Here is a 16,355-nt window from a genome sequence, read left to right as displayed (position 1 = left end):
TACATTGAATTCCCGTCCTAGCCACAGGTTTACAAGTGCTTTGCATAGATAGGGTGCGTAGCATTTTTCTCTTACTTTTCATTGGTGTTTGTCTTTGTTTATATCTTATTTTGTAAATCTCACACAGGATTATTGTAGTTGAATGGTTTGAATCCAGTTGATGAATAGATACATTTGTATTATTGGCCTAAATACATGAGCAGGACTGAAGTAATCTGTTAATCATGGATGACAGAAATATTTCATTCACTGTGAAACGAGAAACATTTGAGAGATCCATTGGATAGAGATATATTTCTGTTGCATAGAAATAGAACAAGCTCCCTTGCAACTTTTTAGACATATAAAATGTCTAGGGCCATATTCCCTTAATAGAGCCCCTTCCATGGAAGCTGTTGGTTCCAAGCCTTTTAGTGGCCTTGGTAGGCCTTCATTGTATTGGAGACCTCTTTTACCCCTTTTACACTGACAAGAACCAGGTGCTGGTTCAGAGCTAGAGCTTGTGCTGGTTCAGAGTTGGTTCAACTAACGAGCTTTCAAAGAACCGGTTAGCCTTTCCACAGGCTAGAGAGCCTTCACAGAGCCAGATCTTATGTCACTCTATACATCTCATGTTGCCCAGCAACGCTAGCATGGCACACACAAAGACACCAGACTTGTTCGAGATGGTTCGGCACTGTGAATCTCGAACTGCAAGAGTGATTCGAAAAAACATTAGAAAAAGATTCGATTCAAGCCTTCCATCAACAATGGCGGTTGTTGCGTTACTATTTATGCTCATGACTTTGCAAACCTACATCGGTATCCAAACACAGCGAATCCAGCACGTCGGTGCAGCTCGCCGTAACTTGCATTAATGGAGATTACAATCGAGCTGCTATTAGCATGATTAGCTGCTATTTAAAAAAATGGTGTGCATGCATGCAAGAGGGTGTTTTAGGGGTTTCTGTGAAACTTCCATCTTTGACGACATCCATAATTTGGCATGCACTCCCCTCAGCATGGTGGCGTTGGTATATCGTTCCCTGTGGCGTCAAATTGATACAGTGCGAGTACCCTTTCGAAAGGGAACGTCTAGGTTACAACTATAACCTCTGTTTCCTGAGAACAGGGGACGAGACACTGCGTCTTTCACCATGCCTCGGGGATGCCTGCCGAACAGTCCCTTCAGATGTTAAGTTGTTACGTTCTCCAGGCTCCTCTTATATACTTCTGGGTTGCACTGGTAGTGATGTCATAGGCTGCCGCCGGCCAATAGAATTGCCGTGATTAGATTAGCGTTTCAGGCACCAGTTCACGCAGAGGTGTTCTCCCATTGCGTCAAATCGACACTGTGTCTCGTTCCCGGTTCTATCAGAAAGACTCGGGAGGCAAAATGACGTAACAAATCCTTAATTTATTAACAGACCAGCAAGAACATGATATTTTGAGGTTAGGGTTGGGGTTTTAAGAGAACTAAGAAAGAAAGGGATCATAAGGATCATTGTACAAAAGATTTGACCACAAACTACAGCAATTGACCAATCTTAATCAGGTATACCATAGAGCCCAATAATAATAATAATATTAATAATAATTTAGCAATTGTGTTTAGCTTTCTTCAGGTGGTGCTGGTGGTACCCCTTCTAAAAATGTACGAAAGTGATCGTCTGTGTTGAGTTCTGGTTGTTTCACCAACAGGTGGCATTTAGGGAAAAAATAGGCCGCTACCAGCCCGATGTTACTAAGTAAACTTACTCCTACTTGAGCAATAGACTTCTCTTTATCGTTTAGACTTGTGTAAATGGGGATAAACATCACCCATATTACACAGTAAATCAAGCTGGAGGTGGTGACATCTCTGGCCAGGTTATACTGTCCTGGCGGCTTTAGAGCCATGAATGTCGACATAAATGACATCAGCGCCAGAAGAACATTGAATCCGAGCATCAAGCCAAAGTTTAACATGGGCTCCACTGGGCAACGCAGAAAAGTTTTTACATAGTTCACCTCCAAACTGGCCACGTATTGGGTCAGGGAGGGACCTTCTTGGGCGTACCAACCGCACAGTCCCGCTTGGAGCCCGCAACATCCCAAAATCACAAACCAGCTTCCTCGTCCTCGAAGGTTCTCCAGGTGATCTGGAGACTTTTCAGGGAACTCTGTGATGCACACGATCTGGTAAGTAAAAGATGGCAGTAGATTGTTATATATATTTATTTTTTGCATTTCTTGTTTTAATACAGTGGTTCTATTTGGTTTTATTTCAGGACTCAGATTTTACACTGAACCACTGAAAAGTGATTTAAATTGTATCATAACAATTTTCACATCACATAATTTTTTAATGGTTTATTTAATTTTATTAAATAAAAATGGCTTTTAATATTTTTATTCATTTGTTTTTTTTAAAGATCACCTGAAGGGAAATGGTCAGAATGACCGAGAGGGCCACAGTGGGTAAAAAGGCGTTTAGTGGCTGCTGCAGATGGCACACGACGTCTCCCGGCTGACCCAGGAACAGCACCAGGCTCATACATTCTCCCGCTAGGCTCAACAGAGCAAGGCCACTCAATGGTCCACCTGCAGTTTTCACCAGTGGAGTTCCTCTGTGCTTGAAAAACACAACCCCTACCAATACATGTAATGCTAGAACCAAAATTATTCCCAGAATGAGTCCAATTGACTCATAGTTGCTCCAGGCCAGGTAAGGATAGATGGGATAGACACAGCTGGTGCTTCGTAGGGTGGACCACTGGCCATTGGGACATGATCTACACTGGATGTCATCTTCAAATCAAAAGGGAAGGCAGAAAGGTCAGTCAACATGTAATAACAAAGAGCTCATGCATGCATTTTCTATTCGCTATTGGCATGTTAGATAAATCAAGTATGTTTAGAGCAAATATTAACAGCCCTATTCAGAAATGGGTCAGAAATGAATGGGCTAGGGGCAAAAATGCATTTAGGGAATTACATTTAGTTCCTGTTTTTTAATTGTATAATTTATGTAGGATATTTAAAATTGCACTAATCTCAAAACAGTATGGGATTATTTCACATTTTAACAGAATAAAGCAGCGTTGAACATCCTTAAAAATATAGCACAAATATTGCCCCTTAATGGAAAAGTTTATTTCAGACCCTAGTAGTCGCGCACCTGTGCTGTTGAGGAACGTTCCCTCCTTACAGTCAATGCAGTCGAAACAGCAGGAGTGGAAGCCTTTAACTCTGCGCACTTGTCCTATCCCACAGTCTGAGGAGCAAGTGGACATTGGCACCTGTTACAGAGACCATTTGTCAAGAGGTGAACCAGTCACAAGTTTGGACACACCTTCTCTATTATTACAATTTTGCATATTTTAGAATAATGGTTAAAATAACGTTTAAAAACATTTTAAAGAAATGAGAAAGTGTGTAGAAACTGGTAGTATATCAAGTTAATGCATCAATTTAAATTACAATACAAGCATTTCTCGTATGCGTACCTTTCCGTTTTTCGTGTGCCATTTTATGTCTTCTTTATCAATTGTGAGGTTCTCATAAAAGTATCCAATTCCATCAAAGCTCACAGTGGTGTCATTAAAGATCCATTGCAAAACATCGTAGCCAAAGTTTGGATTACCCTCTTTATCAAACTTAAAATGGACTCCCTCTAGATCTACAGAAACTTTTTGTAGTTTCTTTAACAGCTGTAGGAAAGATCATATACTGTTCTATTAGTAATCTTGTAGGCTAAAACAATCAGATTTATAGAAAGAAATGCTTGTGTACGATTACCTGCCATGGATAGATGTTGTCAGTCTTGGGATTTAGAGCACAGTGGGTGGCATTACATCCAAGTAAATCATGCAGTGCGTATGCAACACAGTAGATGGCAGTATACACACTGAAAATTTTCCGCTGCACAAGTTTTACCTCTACCATGCTCACGTTGGCTTGGTTTAGGGAGCCGCATCTTGGGCAAGGGTTGTCCAGAGGGGATATTTCTGTATCAGGCTCCTGGGGGATTTGTGTCTCCTCCAGTTTTTTGAAGAGCTCACGGATATAGGGAGTGAATAGGTCAATAGGTTTGGTGATGTCTGCAAACGCCAGCACTGTGCCTATTGAATTGATGCCGGGCAGGGTGGATACACCATCGTTCAGAGACCATCCAGTGCTTGCCACCCAAACGGCTGTCATGTTTCGTTTGATTACCTGGTCAGGTAGTGATGACAAGAACATTTAGAAACACCAAAACATGTATGCTTATTGAGAATATAAATGACATGTAACGGCGTGTACATACATGCAGATAGCTTAAAATTGCCTATAGATAACATGCCACTTGACTTGAAAGTCATGATGTCATGTTGATGTTTAAGTATTTGGGAATCCAACAATTTTGTAACGAGGCTCTTTTGCAACTTCTAATTGAATTGTTTTTTTTGGTTTGGCCAGAAACTTTATAGTTCTGAATCTTCAGTATAATTTTAAAGTATAAGAGCCCTTTTAAAGTTGCAATTTTTTTTTTACCTCTATGAAGAAGTCTCTGGCTGGCTTGGGGAGAGAGAAAACAACCACCACTCCCACGTTGACGTCCACAATACGATTGAGAATCTCTTTTATCATTGGCTCTGGATCACCGTATACAGGAATCAAACCCTGATATGCCACACAGATGGACGCCTCATTGGCCAGGCTGGAAAACTGCTGCTGACCCTTCTGTCCGTATTCATCGTCACTACCTATTACTGACACCCAGTTCCACCCAAACTCTTTCAGAAGCTGCACCATGGCCGCAGCCTGCCAGCGATCACTGGGAACTGTGCGCATGAAGGACGGGAAGGTCTCTTTGTCACTGAACATGTCGCTGGTGGCACCATAGCTAATCTAAGATTGGGCAATTAGAGATAAAATAAAACAGGAATTAGAACAGAAAAAGCATCACATATTGAGGTCAAAATTGCTAGTTAAGATTTTTGCTTCCAAAAGCAATTCCAACAATATATATTTAATATGGTAACTCACCAATGGCATAAAAAAAAACCCCATCAGCTTGCCAATGATCGGTACCAACTCAGAGGTGCTTGGGCCTATGATAGCTATAACACGAGTCTTGTAGTCAGTGTAGTTACAGGCGACGTCCACTTCCCCTGTTGATTCTTTTGTGAGAAGCTGCAGGACAGGCCTCATGATAACGGCTGGTTGCATGCATGAGTCGTAACTCTCAAATCCCAGTGTGATTCCAGGTAGAAGATCCTCTTTAGAGTTGATCAAATCCACAGAGAATTTCATCACCAATGAGAGAGACAGACCATAGGTGTTTATACTGCCAAAACAGAAGGATTAAAACTGATTTTAGGGAGTAAAGCTTTTTAAAATTTTGTAGACTTCATGGTCAATATGGCTTCCTCAAAGATTTTACCTGTTGCACTCAATGTCGTCAGGCTTCACCCTTTGGCTCAGATCGCTTGTGAGTTCGTTAATGGGGAAAATTCCTCCTATCAGAATATCTCCAGGGGATTGGAAAAGATTTGTTGAGATGTTCTCAAACCATGATGGATTCTTGCTGAGTCCAAACCCCAGAATGCCACAGAGCACCAGAAGTGTCCACTCCTTAGCCATTCTGGAGAGTAAACAGTTGAAGCATGAAGATATATACCATGGATAGTGATGAATAAAAGTGAAACAGCTGGACTGACCTCAGTGGAAGTGTTGCTTAGGCTCTTCTAGTTTTGATGTGTTGTGATTCTCTCAGTGACGAGAGATTATGATTGTAAGATGGTCAACCGACAACACGTGAGATAGTAATATGCACCACCCCACACTTATGTGATCAGCTTGCAGGTGCTTTGCCTGCAAGGGTCAACATCAAGGCTCATTCCGGCTTCACTTGGAAATGTTCTGGTCTCACCTCAACGTTCAAGTACGTTTCAAATGACATTGGTAATTTGCAGAGTAAAAAGTATTTTTTGAAGTATAAGGGGTTGTTCACTCTGTGCTGTTTTGTTAATAGCTGGTCCTATCCAGTTGAATCTCATTTTTTTTCAGCACTGTGTTTTTAGCACAGTATTAAGTTAAACTTAAAAAATTTGCTTTTCTGTCTTGCTGCTTTTTATTGTTTCTTATGCATTGGGTAGAAAGATATTATTTGTGTACTTTAAGGCGGGGTAGGCAGTTTTTTCCATATTTGTTTAAACTGTCTTTATAAACCAATACATATTTAAAATGTAAGTACTCTGAAAAGGAGAGTTTAAAATTTGAGTGTCTATTGCCACCCTGAGATGACTACAAACACAGCTACTTATTCTATTCCAGACTGATCTCATGAAGTAGCGTGTGTATGACACGCCAATTCGTATTTCCATTTTTGGCGTGCTATCAAGACGCATAATCGTCTTTCAGCGTGTTTATGAACACCGTTGACTTAATGTTATAAAAATATATGACTTGCCTCAACCCCATCCCTAAACCTAACCGTCACTGGGGTTAATAGCATTTATGAGTGGACATTTGACGGCGTTTACAGACACACGGAATGACGCGAACGTTAATGGCGTAGACATACACGCGGATAGCACAAAATGCGTAGAGATAACACACCACTTGACTCGAAAGTGGCGTGTATGTTTATGCAAAAGTCATGATGTCATGTTGTCTATTCGGAACGAATGCAATGATTGGCTGGGCAACTGTCACTCTCCCTTGCTACCATGGCGACCACCCCTAGAGCCGCCCACATGCGCGCACTCGGTTGAATCGCTCGTCACCGAATCAAACTCAATAGGAACTGGAGGACGCATTGCCGTTTACCAGCGCCGAGCGGAGAGGAGCGCAGTTGAGTATCGTTTGGGTTTTATCCAACACCAGTGCCCACTCGGTATTTTTCAATGGTTCCGGTGCTTAAACAGTTCTTGAAATGGTAGGCTACTTAAGAAAACTTAACGAAACCGCACACATTTTTTGGTTTGGTATTTCATTCCCACTGCATCTTAGCTACGCAGCTTTGAGTAAACCTGTGAAAGAGAACGTCTCTGGTTACTGGTGTAACCCATGGTCTCTGAATAGGGAACGAGACGCTGCGTTCGCTGCCAAACTCGGCAAGCTTCCTTTTTCAGCAGAGAAATCTGAGGAGCTGATGATCCACGCACTAATGTAATATGATGACGTAAGAGTGTCAAGGCGGCGCCCGCGCCATCAGCCAAAGGATTGGCGTGATTCTACATGGGCTTCAGACAATCGGTAAACCCAAAGGGGGCGTTCTGACGCGTAATATTACACGTGAAATGCAGCCAAACCTTGAAGCGTTTTATCTTGGGCATCTTCATTAATCATCCTCTCGCAATCAGACCTTCCGGGAGTCTCCCGCATATTGATAACGGCTCCTTTATGCCTGCAAATTAGTTAAAATCTCTCAAAATCTAGAGCTAGCGAGCAAGAGCGTGCATGCAAGACAGAAATGAATGTGCTCAAAACTGTGTAGTTTGCGCACGGCGGAGAGGGAGAGCGCGAGAGACTTTGCGTGTGCGCGCCTTATGATACAGAGACTCGGGTACCGAAATCAGGCACAGAAATTTTCGTTCTTATTCGGTCTGGTTACTACCGTTTACGTCGGAACCGGTTCCCTATTGGCACCGTGTTCGGTACCCAAGCCTAGTTACACTGTGATGAAGATTAATTTCATGAGATTCATAACATATTCGGTGTTTTGCATGTAAGAGCTTCCACGATGAGAGCCTCTCCTCTTCCGAAACGAGTGAGTCAACCGAGTGGGCGGCTCTAGTAGCAGCAGGGGTGGTCGCCATGGTAGCGACGGAGAGTGACAGCCGCCCAGCCAATCATTGCATTCGTTCCGAATGGAATACGTAGCTGTGTTTATTGCAGCCCTGAGTTGATTAAAGTCACTCAAGTTTTATACTTACATTTTAAATGTGTATTGGTATATAAAGACAGTTTAAATACATTTGGGAAAAAGTGTTTTAGGAATGGCCTACTGTTTTTTTTGTTTTCAAACTGGGTGTTGTTTCCCAGTAACAGTACTTGTATGATCAGAAACACGTTGTGTTGTGCAGTGAGAGAACACAAGCATAGAAAAGAGTTCTGGTACAAATAATGTGTGTGGAATAAACAATAGAAATGTGGTGCTTGCACAATGCATTCATACAGAAGTTGTTTGTGGATTTGATAGAAAGTGCTTCATGATGGATTATAGCCCATGCATGAATAACGAATTAAACATCGAAAGACAGAAAAAACTAATGAAGCGTTTATAGATCAGTTATTTTGATTTTGTGACCTTCAACTCATATGGATATTATTGAATATAACAATATAGATTTCTATTCCGTGTCTATTGTATTTGCAAGTTATCTAGTCACGTACATACTTAATACTGTGGGCACTAAATGGGTTTGCATAAGTGTAACATCAGACATAGCCTTTGTCAAAACTATTGGTCAGATATTTGCATTTCAATTTTGACTTTGTTAAGATGAACTTGCATTGAATTCCCGTCCTAGCCACAGGTTTACAAGTGCTTTGCATGCATTTGGAGTAGGGTAGCATTGTTCTCTTACATTTTCATTGGTGTTAGTTTTTGCTTATATCTTATTTTGTAAATCTCACACAGGATTATTGTAGTTGCATGGATTGAATCCAGATGATGACTGAAATGAGAAACATTTGAGAGATCTATTGGATAGAGACATATTTCTATTGCATAGAAATGTAACAAAAGCTCCCTTGATAGCAACTTGATAAAACCTTTCAGTCTCTCACTTAATCCATTATATCTCTTACGTCACTTACCAGCAGAGGTCGAAATGATGTTTTAATTGAAGATTAGTAATCAAGATCTTCTCTAAAATGAAAAAAGGGACAAAATTGTCTTTATCTCCCTGGAGATCTTGATATCAACCGGTAAAGGCACATAAACATCTATTGCGTTTTTTAAATCTGCCTCAAAGCTTTTTGCTATCTTTGACCATTTACTTTTGCTTTCTCTCTTCTTTAGTTTGTATGTACAGTATGCTTTCTTTTTTTTAAAGAAAAGATGTTCGCTGACTGGAACATATGCATAAAACACATTTTCTCCTTCAGTTTGTTTTGGGTTTGATGTTCAGGTGAAGATGTCAGCATAGGGGTATTTGTACTGTACGTTGCCCTGTTGCAGAAGAAGCTGCATGTTTGGACAGCCTTCCTCGAGTGCACTGCATGGGTGTGTTTTAGACATGCGTAGGTGGATTTTCCTCCTTCCCTCTTCCTGCATGCGTAGGTGTTGATGAGCCGGTGTGTGCGTAGGTGTGGGTTCGTGTGAGTTACTATGAACATGCATATGTTCTTTGTTTTTTTATACTCTGAGGCTGCTTTAAACAGGGAGGTTGTAACCCTAACCTTAACCCACACACACACACACACACATACTCAGTCAAAAAGGACAAAATCTTGGCATCTATAGCTACACCATCCTAGTGACTTGAAGCACACTGTAAATTGTAGTTTTATAGCCAACAACAGGTTGTTATTGCGGCAGTAATTTGGCAATAATTAATAAGGTATACCTTATATACCACTAAAATGTGCATTTTAGTATTAATCTGCATAATTTAGGGGGAGATAAAACATGTATCACCTTCAAAATTATTTTCAAAAGAAAGTTTGTCAACTTAGAAAAGTTAATTTTAGTTATCAACCCAGGTCTTTAATAACTACACTGTAAAAAATATCTGTGATTTTAACAGTAAAAATGCTACAGTGCAAAACTGTTGGTTAACAGAAAGTTTCCGTACTATATACGGTAAATAACTGTGAAATAATTTTACAGTAAAATATCGTTAAATTTACAGTTTTTGAAAGTGAAAAAACCCCCCCAAATCGTTGTATAATTTACAGTGAAAAACCGTAAATTGACATTCCCACAATTCCCTGTGTGACACTTCACATTTGATGTATTTTTGTTGAAATAACTATAGTTCCTCATAGTTTTATTGTTTTGTTTTTTCTAATCAGTTATGTACATTAGGGTTTTATGTTACATTCAATGTTGTTAAATTAATGTTTATTGCATTTTTTAATTTCATGTGTGCTACCATGATGGTGTTTAATGTTTGTGTGAATGACACTGTGCAGCTTCTTTATATAAGTATTACATAAATAAGCAATCACTTATGATGAGCTGTGATTGCTCAAGTAACTCTCATCACTGCTGTGATGATTGATGGTTGTCAGTGTATTACAATGGTCTAAAACAGTTGGTAAATCAAGATTTTATCAGAAAATAAAATACGGTTTATTACTGTAAATTTCAAGTTAAGTCTGTAAAACCATTAACGTTCCTACCGTATTTTTAACGGTAAAGTTCTGGCGACCACAGCTGCCGTTTTTTTTTACCGTAAAATTTACGGTTTATTTTTTACAGTGTATGTTGCCCCTCATTCAAAGTTTCCTAACACCTTACACTGTCTTTAGTCAGACTTTTAATTCATGCAAGTTTCTAACATGGTGAAAAAGAAAGATTGAAAGCTTATTTTGCTTACAAATCCTTTAACACAGTCATAAGCTTACATAACCTTTCATGTATCATCTGGTACTGCACACCTATTTCACCTCAGGAAGCCACTAGGTGGCAGAACAGTGCAAACAGCATGCATGCAGTGAACATGGCTTGCAGATGCATCGTAGCATGCGTCCTGATGTGCCCTGCTTGCACAATATTCAAGACTACTGCTCATTAAAGTGCTTAACAACCGCATGCTGTTACTGTTTGTTCCAATAAACAAACATATATATATATACACAAGGTAAAGAAGGTTAATGCACATTTATCAGCTGAATACACTCATCTAATCTGATTAAGGAAATGAGTGATAGGCATATGGATTAGTGATATGCACAGAGAGGGCAAAAAAGACATGCGTGGGTGGACGCTGATGGCCTCGAGGCCGTACAAGGGTACAGTAGTGTGTTTGGACAGCTGATGTCATGGGTTAAATGTACCTGCTTTCAGGGAACAGAGATGTGACCGGTTATGAGTCTGTTTGTCCTATCAGCAGATAATTACTCTGTCAACATCATGTGTGTTTGGGTTGTTCCCTGGTGTCTAGTTTAAGCCTGAGATTTTACAGATTGTGTAAGAATGTTCTGCTGCCGCTATTGCTTGGGTTTACGGCGTGTCGTGGTGTGTATTGTACTGTATTTTCAGTAAAAGAACAAATGCATGATGAAACCGTTCCAAAAAGCATCAGTTTACCAACGTCAGAGAAGGTGCACAGTTGCATTTGGAAGCAGTGGAGTGTTTGAGCATTTTGGGGAGTGCTGAGATTCCCTGTGGACTCACTGCCTTGTTCTGTTGAACTTCCATTTGTGTTGCATCCAAATCCCTTGCTCTCTCTCCCCCCGTGAATGGTTGGATGAGTCCGGCTCTAATCTCCATCGGTGGACCCAGAGAACACTGGGCTCGTTGTCAACACGCTGGCTAGATCCACCACGGTCGCTGACAAATTATTAACTAGACTCTCGTTCTCTGCCTCACTTGATCCTTTGGTCTGCTCTTTTTCCAACTTGCTCTGAAAATCCTTCTTTTGTCTTCATATATGTCCAGTGTTGGGTGCAACTAATTACTAAGTAATTAGTTACTGTAATTTAATTACTTTTCCCTTGAAAATGTAAAGTAAGGGATTACTCTTCATTTATCTGTAATTTAATTACAGTTACTTCTGATGTAATTGAGGTAAATCAATCCGATCTCACAGCGATTCATATTCATTTCATGAGAAGTCTAAATTGTACGATCGCACCGAGTTATCGTTAAATATGTATGAAAATGTGTGAGATCAGACATAAAACAATAGTGGGTTAAACATCAAAATGTATTGTCTGATGTTAAAGTATGTTTTTATAATGTAACCTTCTCCACCTTGGTCAGTTTAAGGATAATTCATGCAATTTTATAGTATTTTTTTTTTGAAAGCATTAAAACAGATTCATGTCTATCCTTGTATTATTCAGCTGGTTGAGATTGATATGGGATTTTGAAAGTAATTAAATACTTTTTAGAGAGAGTAATTAGTACAGTTATCTAGTTACACTGTTGAAGAGGTAATTAGTAACTAGTAATTAATTACTTTTTTAGAGTAACTTCCCCAATACTGTATATGTCTCAGCGCTCTGCAATATGTTAGCATTTGGCACGTTTTTCTGAAGAATGAGCATGCCTGACGTTTGATAACACTGGTTTACACAGTAAAGTACAGTAGTGAAATTGCACACAGCACCTTTAAGGAAAAGTACCAGTGCAGAAATTGCATCACCTGCAGGGTTTGAGATAAGATTGCAAAGTGCAAATAAGAACACTGTGTTTGCATGAATCTGTTTTTAGTTGGATGAGAGAAATGCTAGTTAATACAGATTGGAATGATAAGGTTTATTTTGACATTCCAAATTGTAGCTGGCCTGTATACTTTGTTTTATATAAAATTGAATGATTTTATCTGAAGTCGATTTAATTGGGTGTATGCATTAGGACATCTGGTATTCTAACGTGTAATACAAGAAAATGCATGTTTTGTGTTAAGTGATGATTTTGTGTGTTGGCTAAAGTCTGTTAAACACATAAGACTCATCCTTGTTTCCTGTTGTCCCCCTTTATCTACAGTTGTCTGACCTGTTCTTCTGGTTCACATGGGCTGTGTGTTACTGTATGCACTTTGTGTGTGTGTGTGTGACTCACGCGCACATACACACACATACATAGTCATGGCCAAAAACACAACTAAACATATTGTAATGTACCATACATGTAGCTACACTGGAAAAAAAAATATTTTCAAGATTCGTAATCAACATTTTTTCTTTTGTCAAATCAACTTAAATTATTTATTTAGTTCAGATAACTTATTATTTTGAGTTTCTGATGATTAAATCAATCTCCGTTATTGTATTAACCCCTTAAGTGCCCCCCCCCCTTTTTTGAATATAGATGAAAATGCACATTTCGAACTTAAATGGTTGTAAGTCAAGAATGCTTTGGAATATAGACGTAAGATTGGTTGCGTTTTAAAGAAGACATTTGGCAGATTTTTGTAGAAGTGAAATAAATTAAGAATGTGAAACAGAAAAAAAGTTATAGAAGTTTGAGTTTATGAAAGTGTACAATATAAAAAAATATTTTCAAAACCTGGCAACTATAAAACTGCTAAAAAATCGAAGCCAAAAATTGGCTTTCAAATTTTAGGTTGATATCTCAAAAAATGAGCTTTCAGTGAGCTCATTCCATTTCAATCAACTTAAAATTTTAAGGCAACCAGGTTACTTAATATTTTTAAGTTAAACCAACAATATTTTTTTTTACAGTGAGGATACTAACCCACATGTCGCATATCAAATACAAACTCTAATTAAAATAAAGCTTGACAGAAGAGGGAGGAGGTAAAGAAAATAAAACAACCTGATTATAAATATATATATGAAGAGTTCAGATGCAAAAGCCTCTAAGTGCCATTTGAAATTTTCTTCTAAAATGATCATTTTTATCAAGCTTGTATATTTAAGTTCAGTGATTTCACTTAAATGGCAATGAAGATTACCTATTAATTGTCATTTAAGTGAAATTACTGAACTTAAATACACAAGCTTGATAAAAATGATCATTCTAGAACAAAATTTCAAATGGCATTTAGAGGCTTTTGCATCTGAACTCTTCATATATATATATATATATGAAATCTGTTGCACATCATAAACTCAAAGCATAGTTTATATACTGCAGTGAGTAACTTTCAAGTTGGCACAAAATGATTGGTCAATTTCGAGCTGTCCCGTCCACACCATAGCATGGTAAACCCTTCAACCTCTTTGTGTTTAAAGTAACAAACAATTTCTACATCAGACCAAACAGAATTCAGAGTCAAACACTGTCACAGATTTCTCAGGACACTAATATCCGTGAGCATCATATCCAAAATATATCTCTTGCAGCTGCTTTAGTTGGTTGGCATATTGCACCTCAGTTTGTAAACTACAACAAAGCTGCATATAAACAGAACGGATATTCATGACATCCAAGGTTATTATTAGGCTACATACAACCTTAAATGCACTTTAAGTTGATTTAGATAAAAGAGTGTTAATGAGATCGTCAAGTGTGCCGTGGTGTCTGTTAGAGCTTAATCTCTTCAGAAATAACCACAGTTTTACTTATAATGTGTTTTCGTCTAATGGACTAAACCTGGTTCCCTCTCTGTGCTATAATTATACAGCATTTCATAAGTTAGATGAGCTCAGAATTGAACACCCAATTGTCACCTACAAATATAGAAGCTGTGATGAGCAATCTAACCCTGCAACAAGAATACGTGCTTCTTATAATCTGCTCTAAGCTGCTTCCCACTTGGCATGCACACTTGAATGAATTCAGCACTGCTCATTTAATTTAATTTTTAGATGTAATGAAGCATAAATTATGAGCTGTCGTAATTTATAGTAGCTGCTCCCTACTGTTAAATAGTAAATCATTAGGCTCCTCCATGAGCATTAGGGACCTCCAGCAAACTTCATTATTACAGACTGCAGTTTTGGGAATTGTTCTTGAAATGTATTTGAATCTGTGAATCTGTTTATATTGAAGAAACTGGCCTTAAACTTAAAACAAAGTTTGGAAAGCTTTTATGAAAAGGATATTTTCGGGCATTCCTGTAGCTCCAACAGTAGACATGGTGAGGTCATGGGTCAAAGTATACCTATACCTGGGTCTACAAGCCCATACGTGTTTGGCTGCTAGTTACTGAGGCGCCCTTCTTCTAGTAAGAAAGAGTGGATTGTGAAAATGTTATGTTTAGTGTTTTGAGTGATTATTATTTAGTGGGATTTTTTTTTTCTCCTATTTTATTGTCCACCAGGCAATCATCATAAATCCAGTTATTGAATACACTCTAAAAAAAATGCTGGGTTGTTTCAACCCAAATTTGGGTAAAATATGGACAAACCCATATGTTGGGTTAAAAATGTACAGTTGAAAGGGAAAGCTGAAGTTGAGTTAAAATGTGAAATTATATATTTTTTTCTTCTTTCAATATATTTATTAACTTTTTACCAACATATAAAACACACACACACACACACACACACACACAGAACAAAAATACAAAATACAGTATAGTAGACACATATTGATGTCTTTCGCATCATTACAACTTAGCATATCTCAATTTGTACAGGACTCTCATCTTTAAGATTAATGAACATAATTTTTTTTAATTAAATAAAAAAACACATACAAACTATTAATGCCTCCTAATACAAATACATCCTATAAACTCACATATCTTCAATTGTCTCTTTAAACAGGTCACGATCCTCAATGATCTAAAGGGATTCCAAACATCCTCAAAAGTCTTACCCTTTCCTTTAATAATATATGTTATTTTCTCCATTGACATATTCAGTACCATCTCCCTGAGCCACCTTTTTGGGTTAAAACAACCCAGCATTGTTTAGAGTGTAGATAGAAAGATTTGATGCAGTTTGTTTCAAGTCTGTAGCTCAAACAGTGTTTGTGTTTATGGGTTTATTTATTACATTATTATTAATAATAGCAGTGTTGCTTCCACAGAATCCACAGAAAGATTTGTTTAACACTTCAAAGCACTAGCTCAAAGGAGTTCCCAAAACCCGGTTAAGGCAATCAATAAGAATGACCTCTGCGAGTTAGTGTTCAACATAATTGCATGGACCTCCACAGGCAGTTTTTCTTGGAAATTTGACCCTGTCATTTAAAGCACAGGTAAACTAGAACAGCCTATGGGTAAACAGGGGTGAAAACATTCTAGGTTAATTGAGAACTGTACGAACCCCTGTGTTGTAGCCACAGGCTGATGCCGAAAGGATCGTGTGTGTGCATGTTTAAGTGCAATTATCAAGCTTATGTAAGAGTTTAAGTGGCCCAAGAGCGGTCAGGCATGCAAGTGTTTCTCAGTGGTCCATACAGGACATTAATGGATAGATTTCAATTGGAGAGTCTTAAAGGGTTAGTTCACCCAAAAATGAAAATTCTGTCAGTATTTACTCACCCTCATGTTGTTCCAACCCCGTAAGACCTTTGTTCATCTTCGCAACACAAATTAAGATATTTAAGATATTAAGATCGCTCCTGCATACAGTCCATAGGCTTCTTGAGGGAATGACTCTTCTGGCATCGAAAAGTCATTAAAGACATCGTTAAAATAGTCCAAGTGACTACAGGGGCTCAATCTTAAGTTTATCAAACGAAGAGAACACTTTTGTGCGCAAAAACAAACAAAAATAACGACTTTATTTCAACTATTGGTTTTTTTCTCCCTCTGCCTCGTCAGGTTACTAGTTTAATAGCGTAAGCTTCTGTTATTGTACGTCACACGCAT

At 38.6% G+C, this 16,355-nt stretch overlaps 1 protein-coding gene across 1 annotated transcript; it reads right to left on the bottom strand.

Annotated features, from left to right (window-relative positions):
* Positions 1-1,437: 1,437 nt before the first annotated feature.
* On the bottom strand, positions 1,438-5,592 carry tas1r3 (taste receptor, type 1, member 3). The gene is made up of 8 exons (XM_039674194.2): positions 5,387-5,592; positions 4,990-5,290; positions 4,495-4,851; positions 3,760-4,176; positions 3,468-3,671; positions 3,140-3,260; positions 2,399-2,769; positions 1,438-2,157 (listed from the first exon to the last, which is right to left on the bottom strand). The coding sequence occupies exons 1-8, from the start codon at positions 5,584-5,586 to the stop codon at positions 1,591-1,593; spliced, it is 2,538 nt and encodes an 845-aa protein (XP_039530128.2). The 5' UTR covers positions 5,587-5,592; the 3' UTR covers positions 1,438-1,590.
* Positions 5,593-16,355: the final 10,763 nt, after the last annotated feature.

Source organism: Pimephales promelas, chromosome 21 (assembly GCF_988280905.1).
Source record: "Pimephales promelas chromosome 21, fPimPro1.hap1.1, whole genome shotgun sequence".
NCBI lineage: Eukaryota > Metazoa > Chordata > Actinopteri > Cypriniformes > Leuciscidae > Pimephales > Pimephales promelas.
Note: the sequence above shows the minus strand (reverse complement) of the source record. Positions and strands in the feature narration are given on the sequence as shown.

Excerpts from the sequence above, each read along its gene's own strand:
- tas1r3 (XM_039674194.2), bottom strand. The coding sequence starts at position 5,586 with ATGGCTAAGGAGTGGACACTTCTGGTGCTCTGTGGCATTCTGGGGTTT. Across the intron at positions 4,852-4,989 it reads GGTTTTTTTTTATGCCATTG|ATTAGCTATGGTGCCACCAG; the intron begins GTGAGTTACCAT and ends GCCCAATCTTAG. Across the intron at positions 3,672-3,759 it reads ACAACATCTATCCATGGCAG|CTGTTAAAGAAACTACAAAA; the intron begins GTAATCGTACAC and ends TCTTTCCTACAG.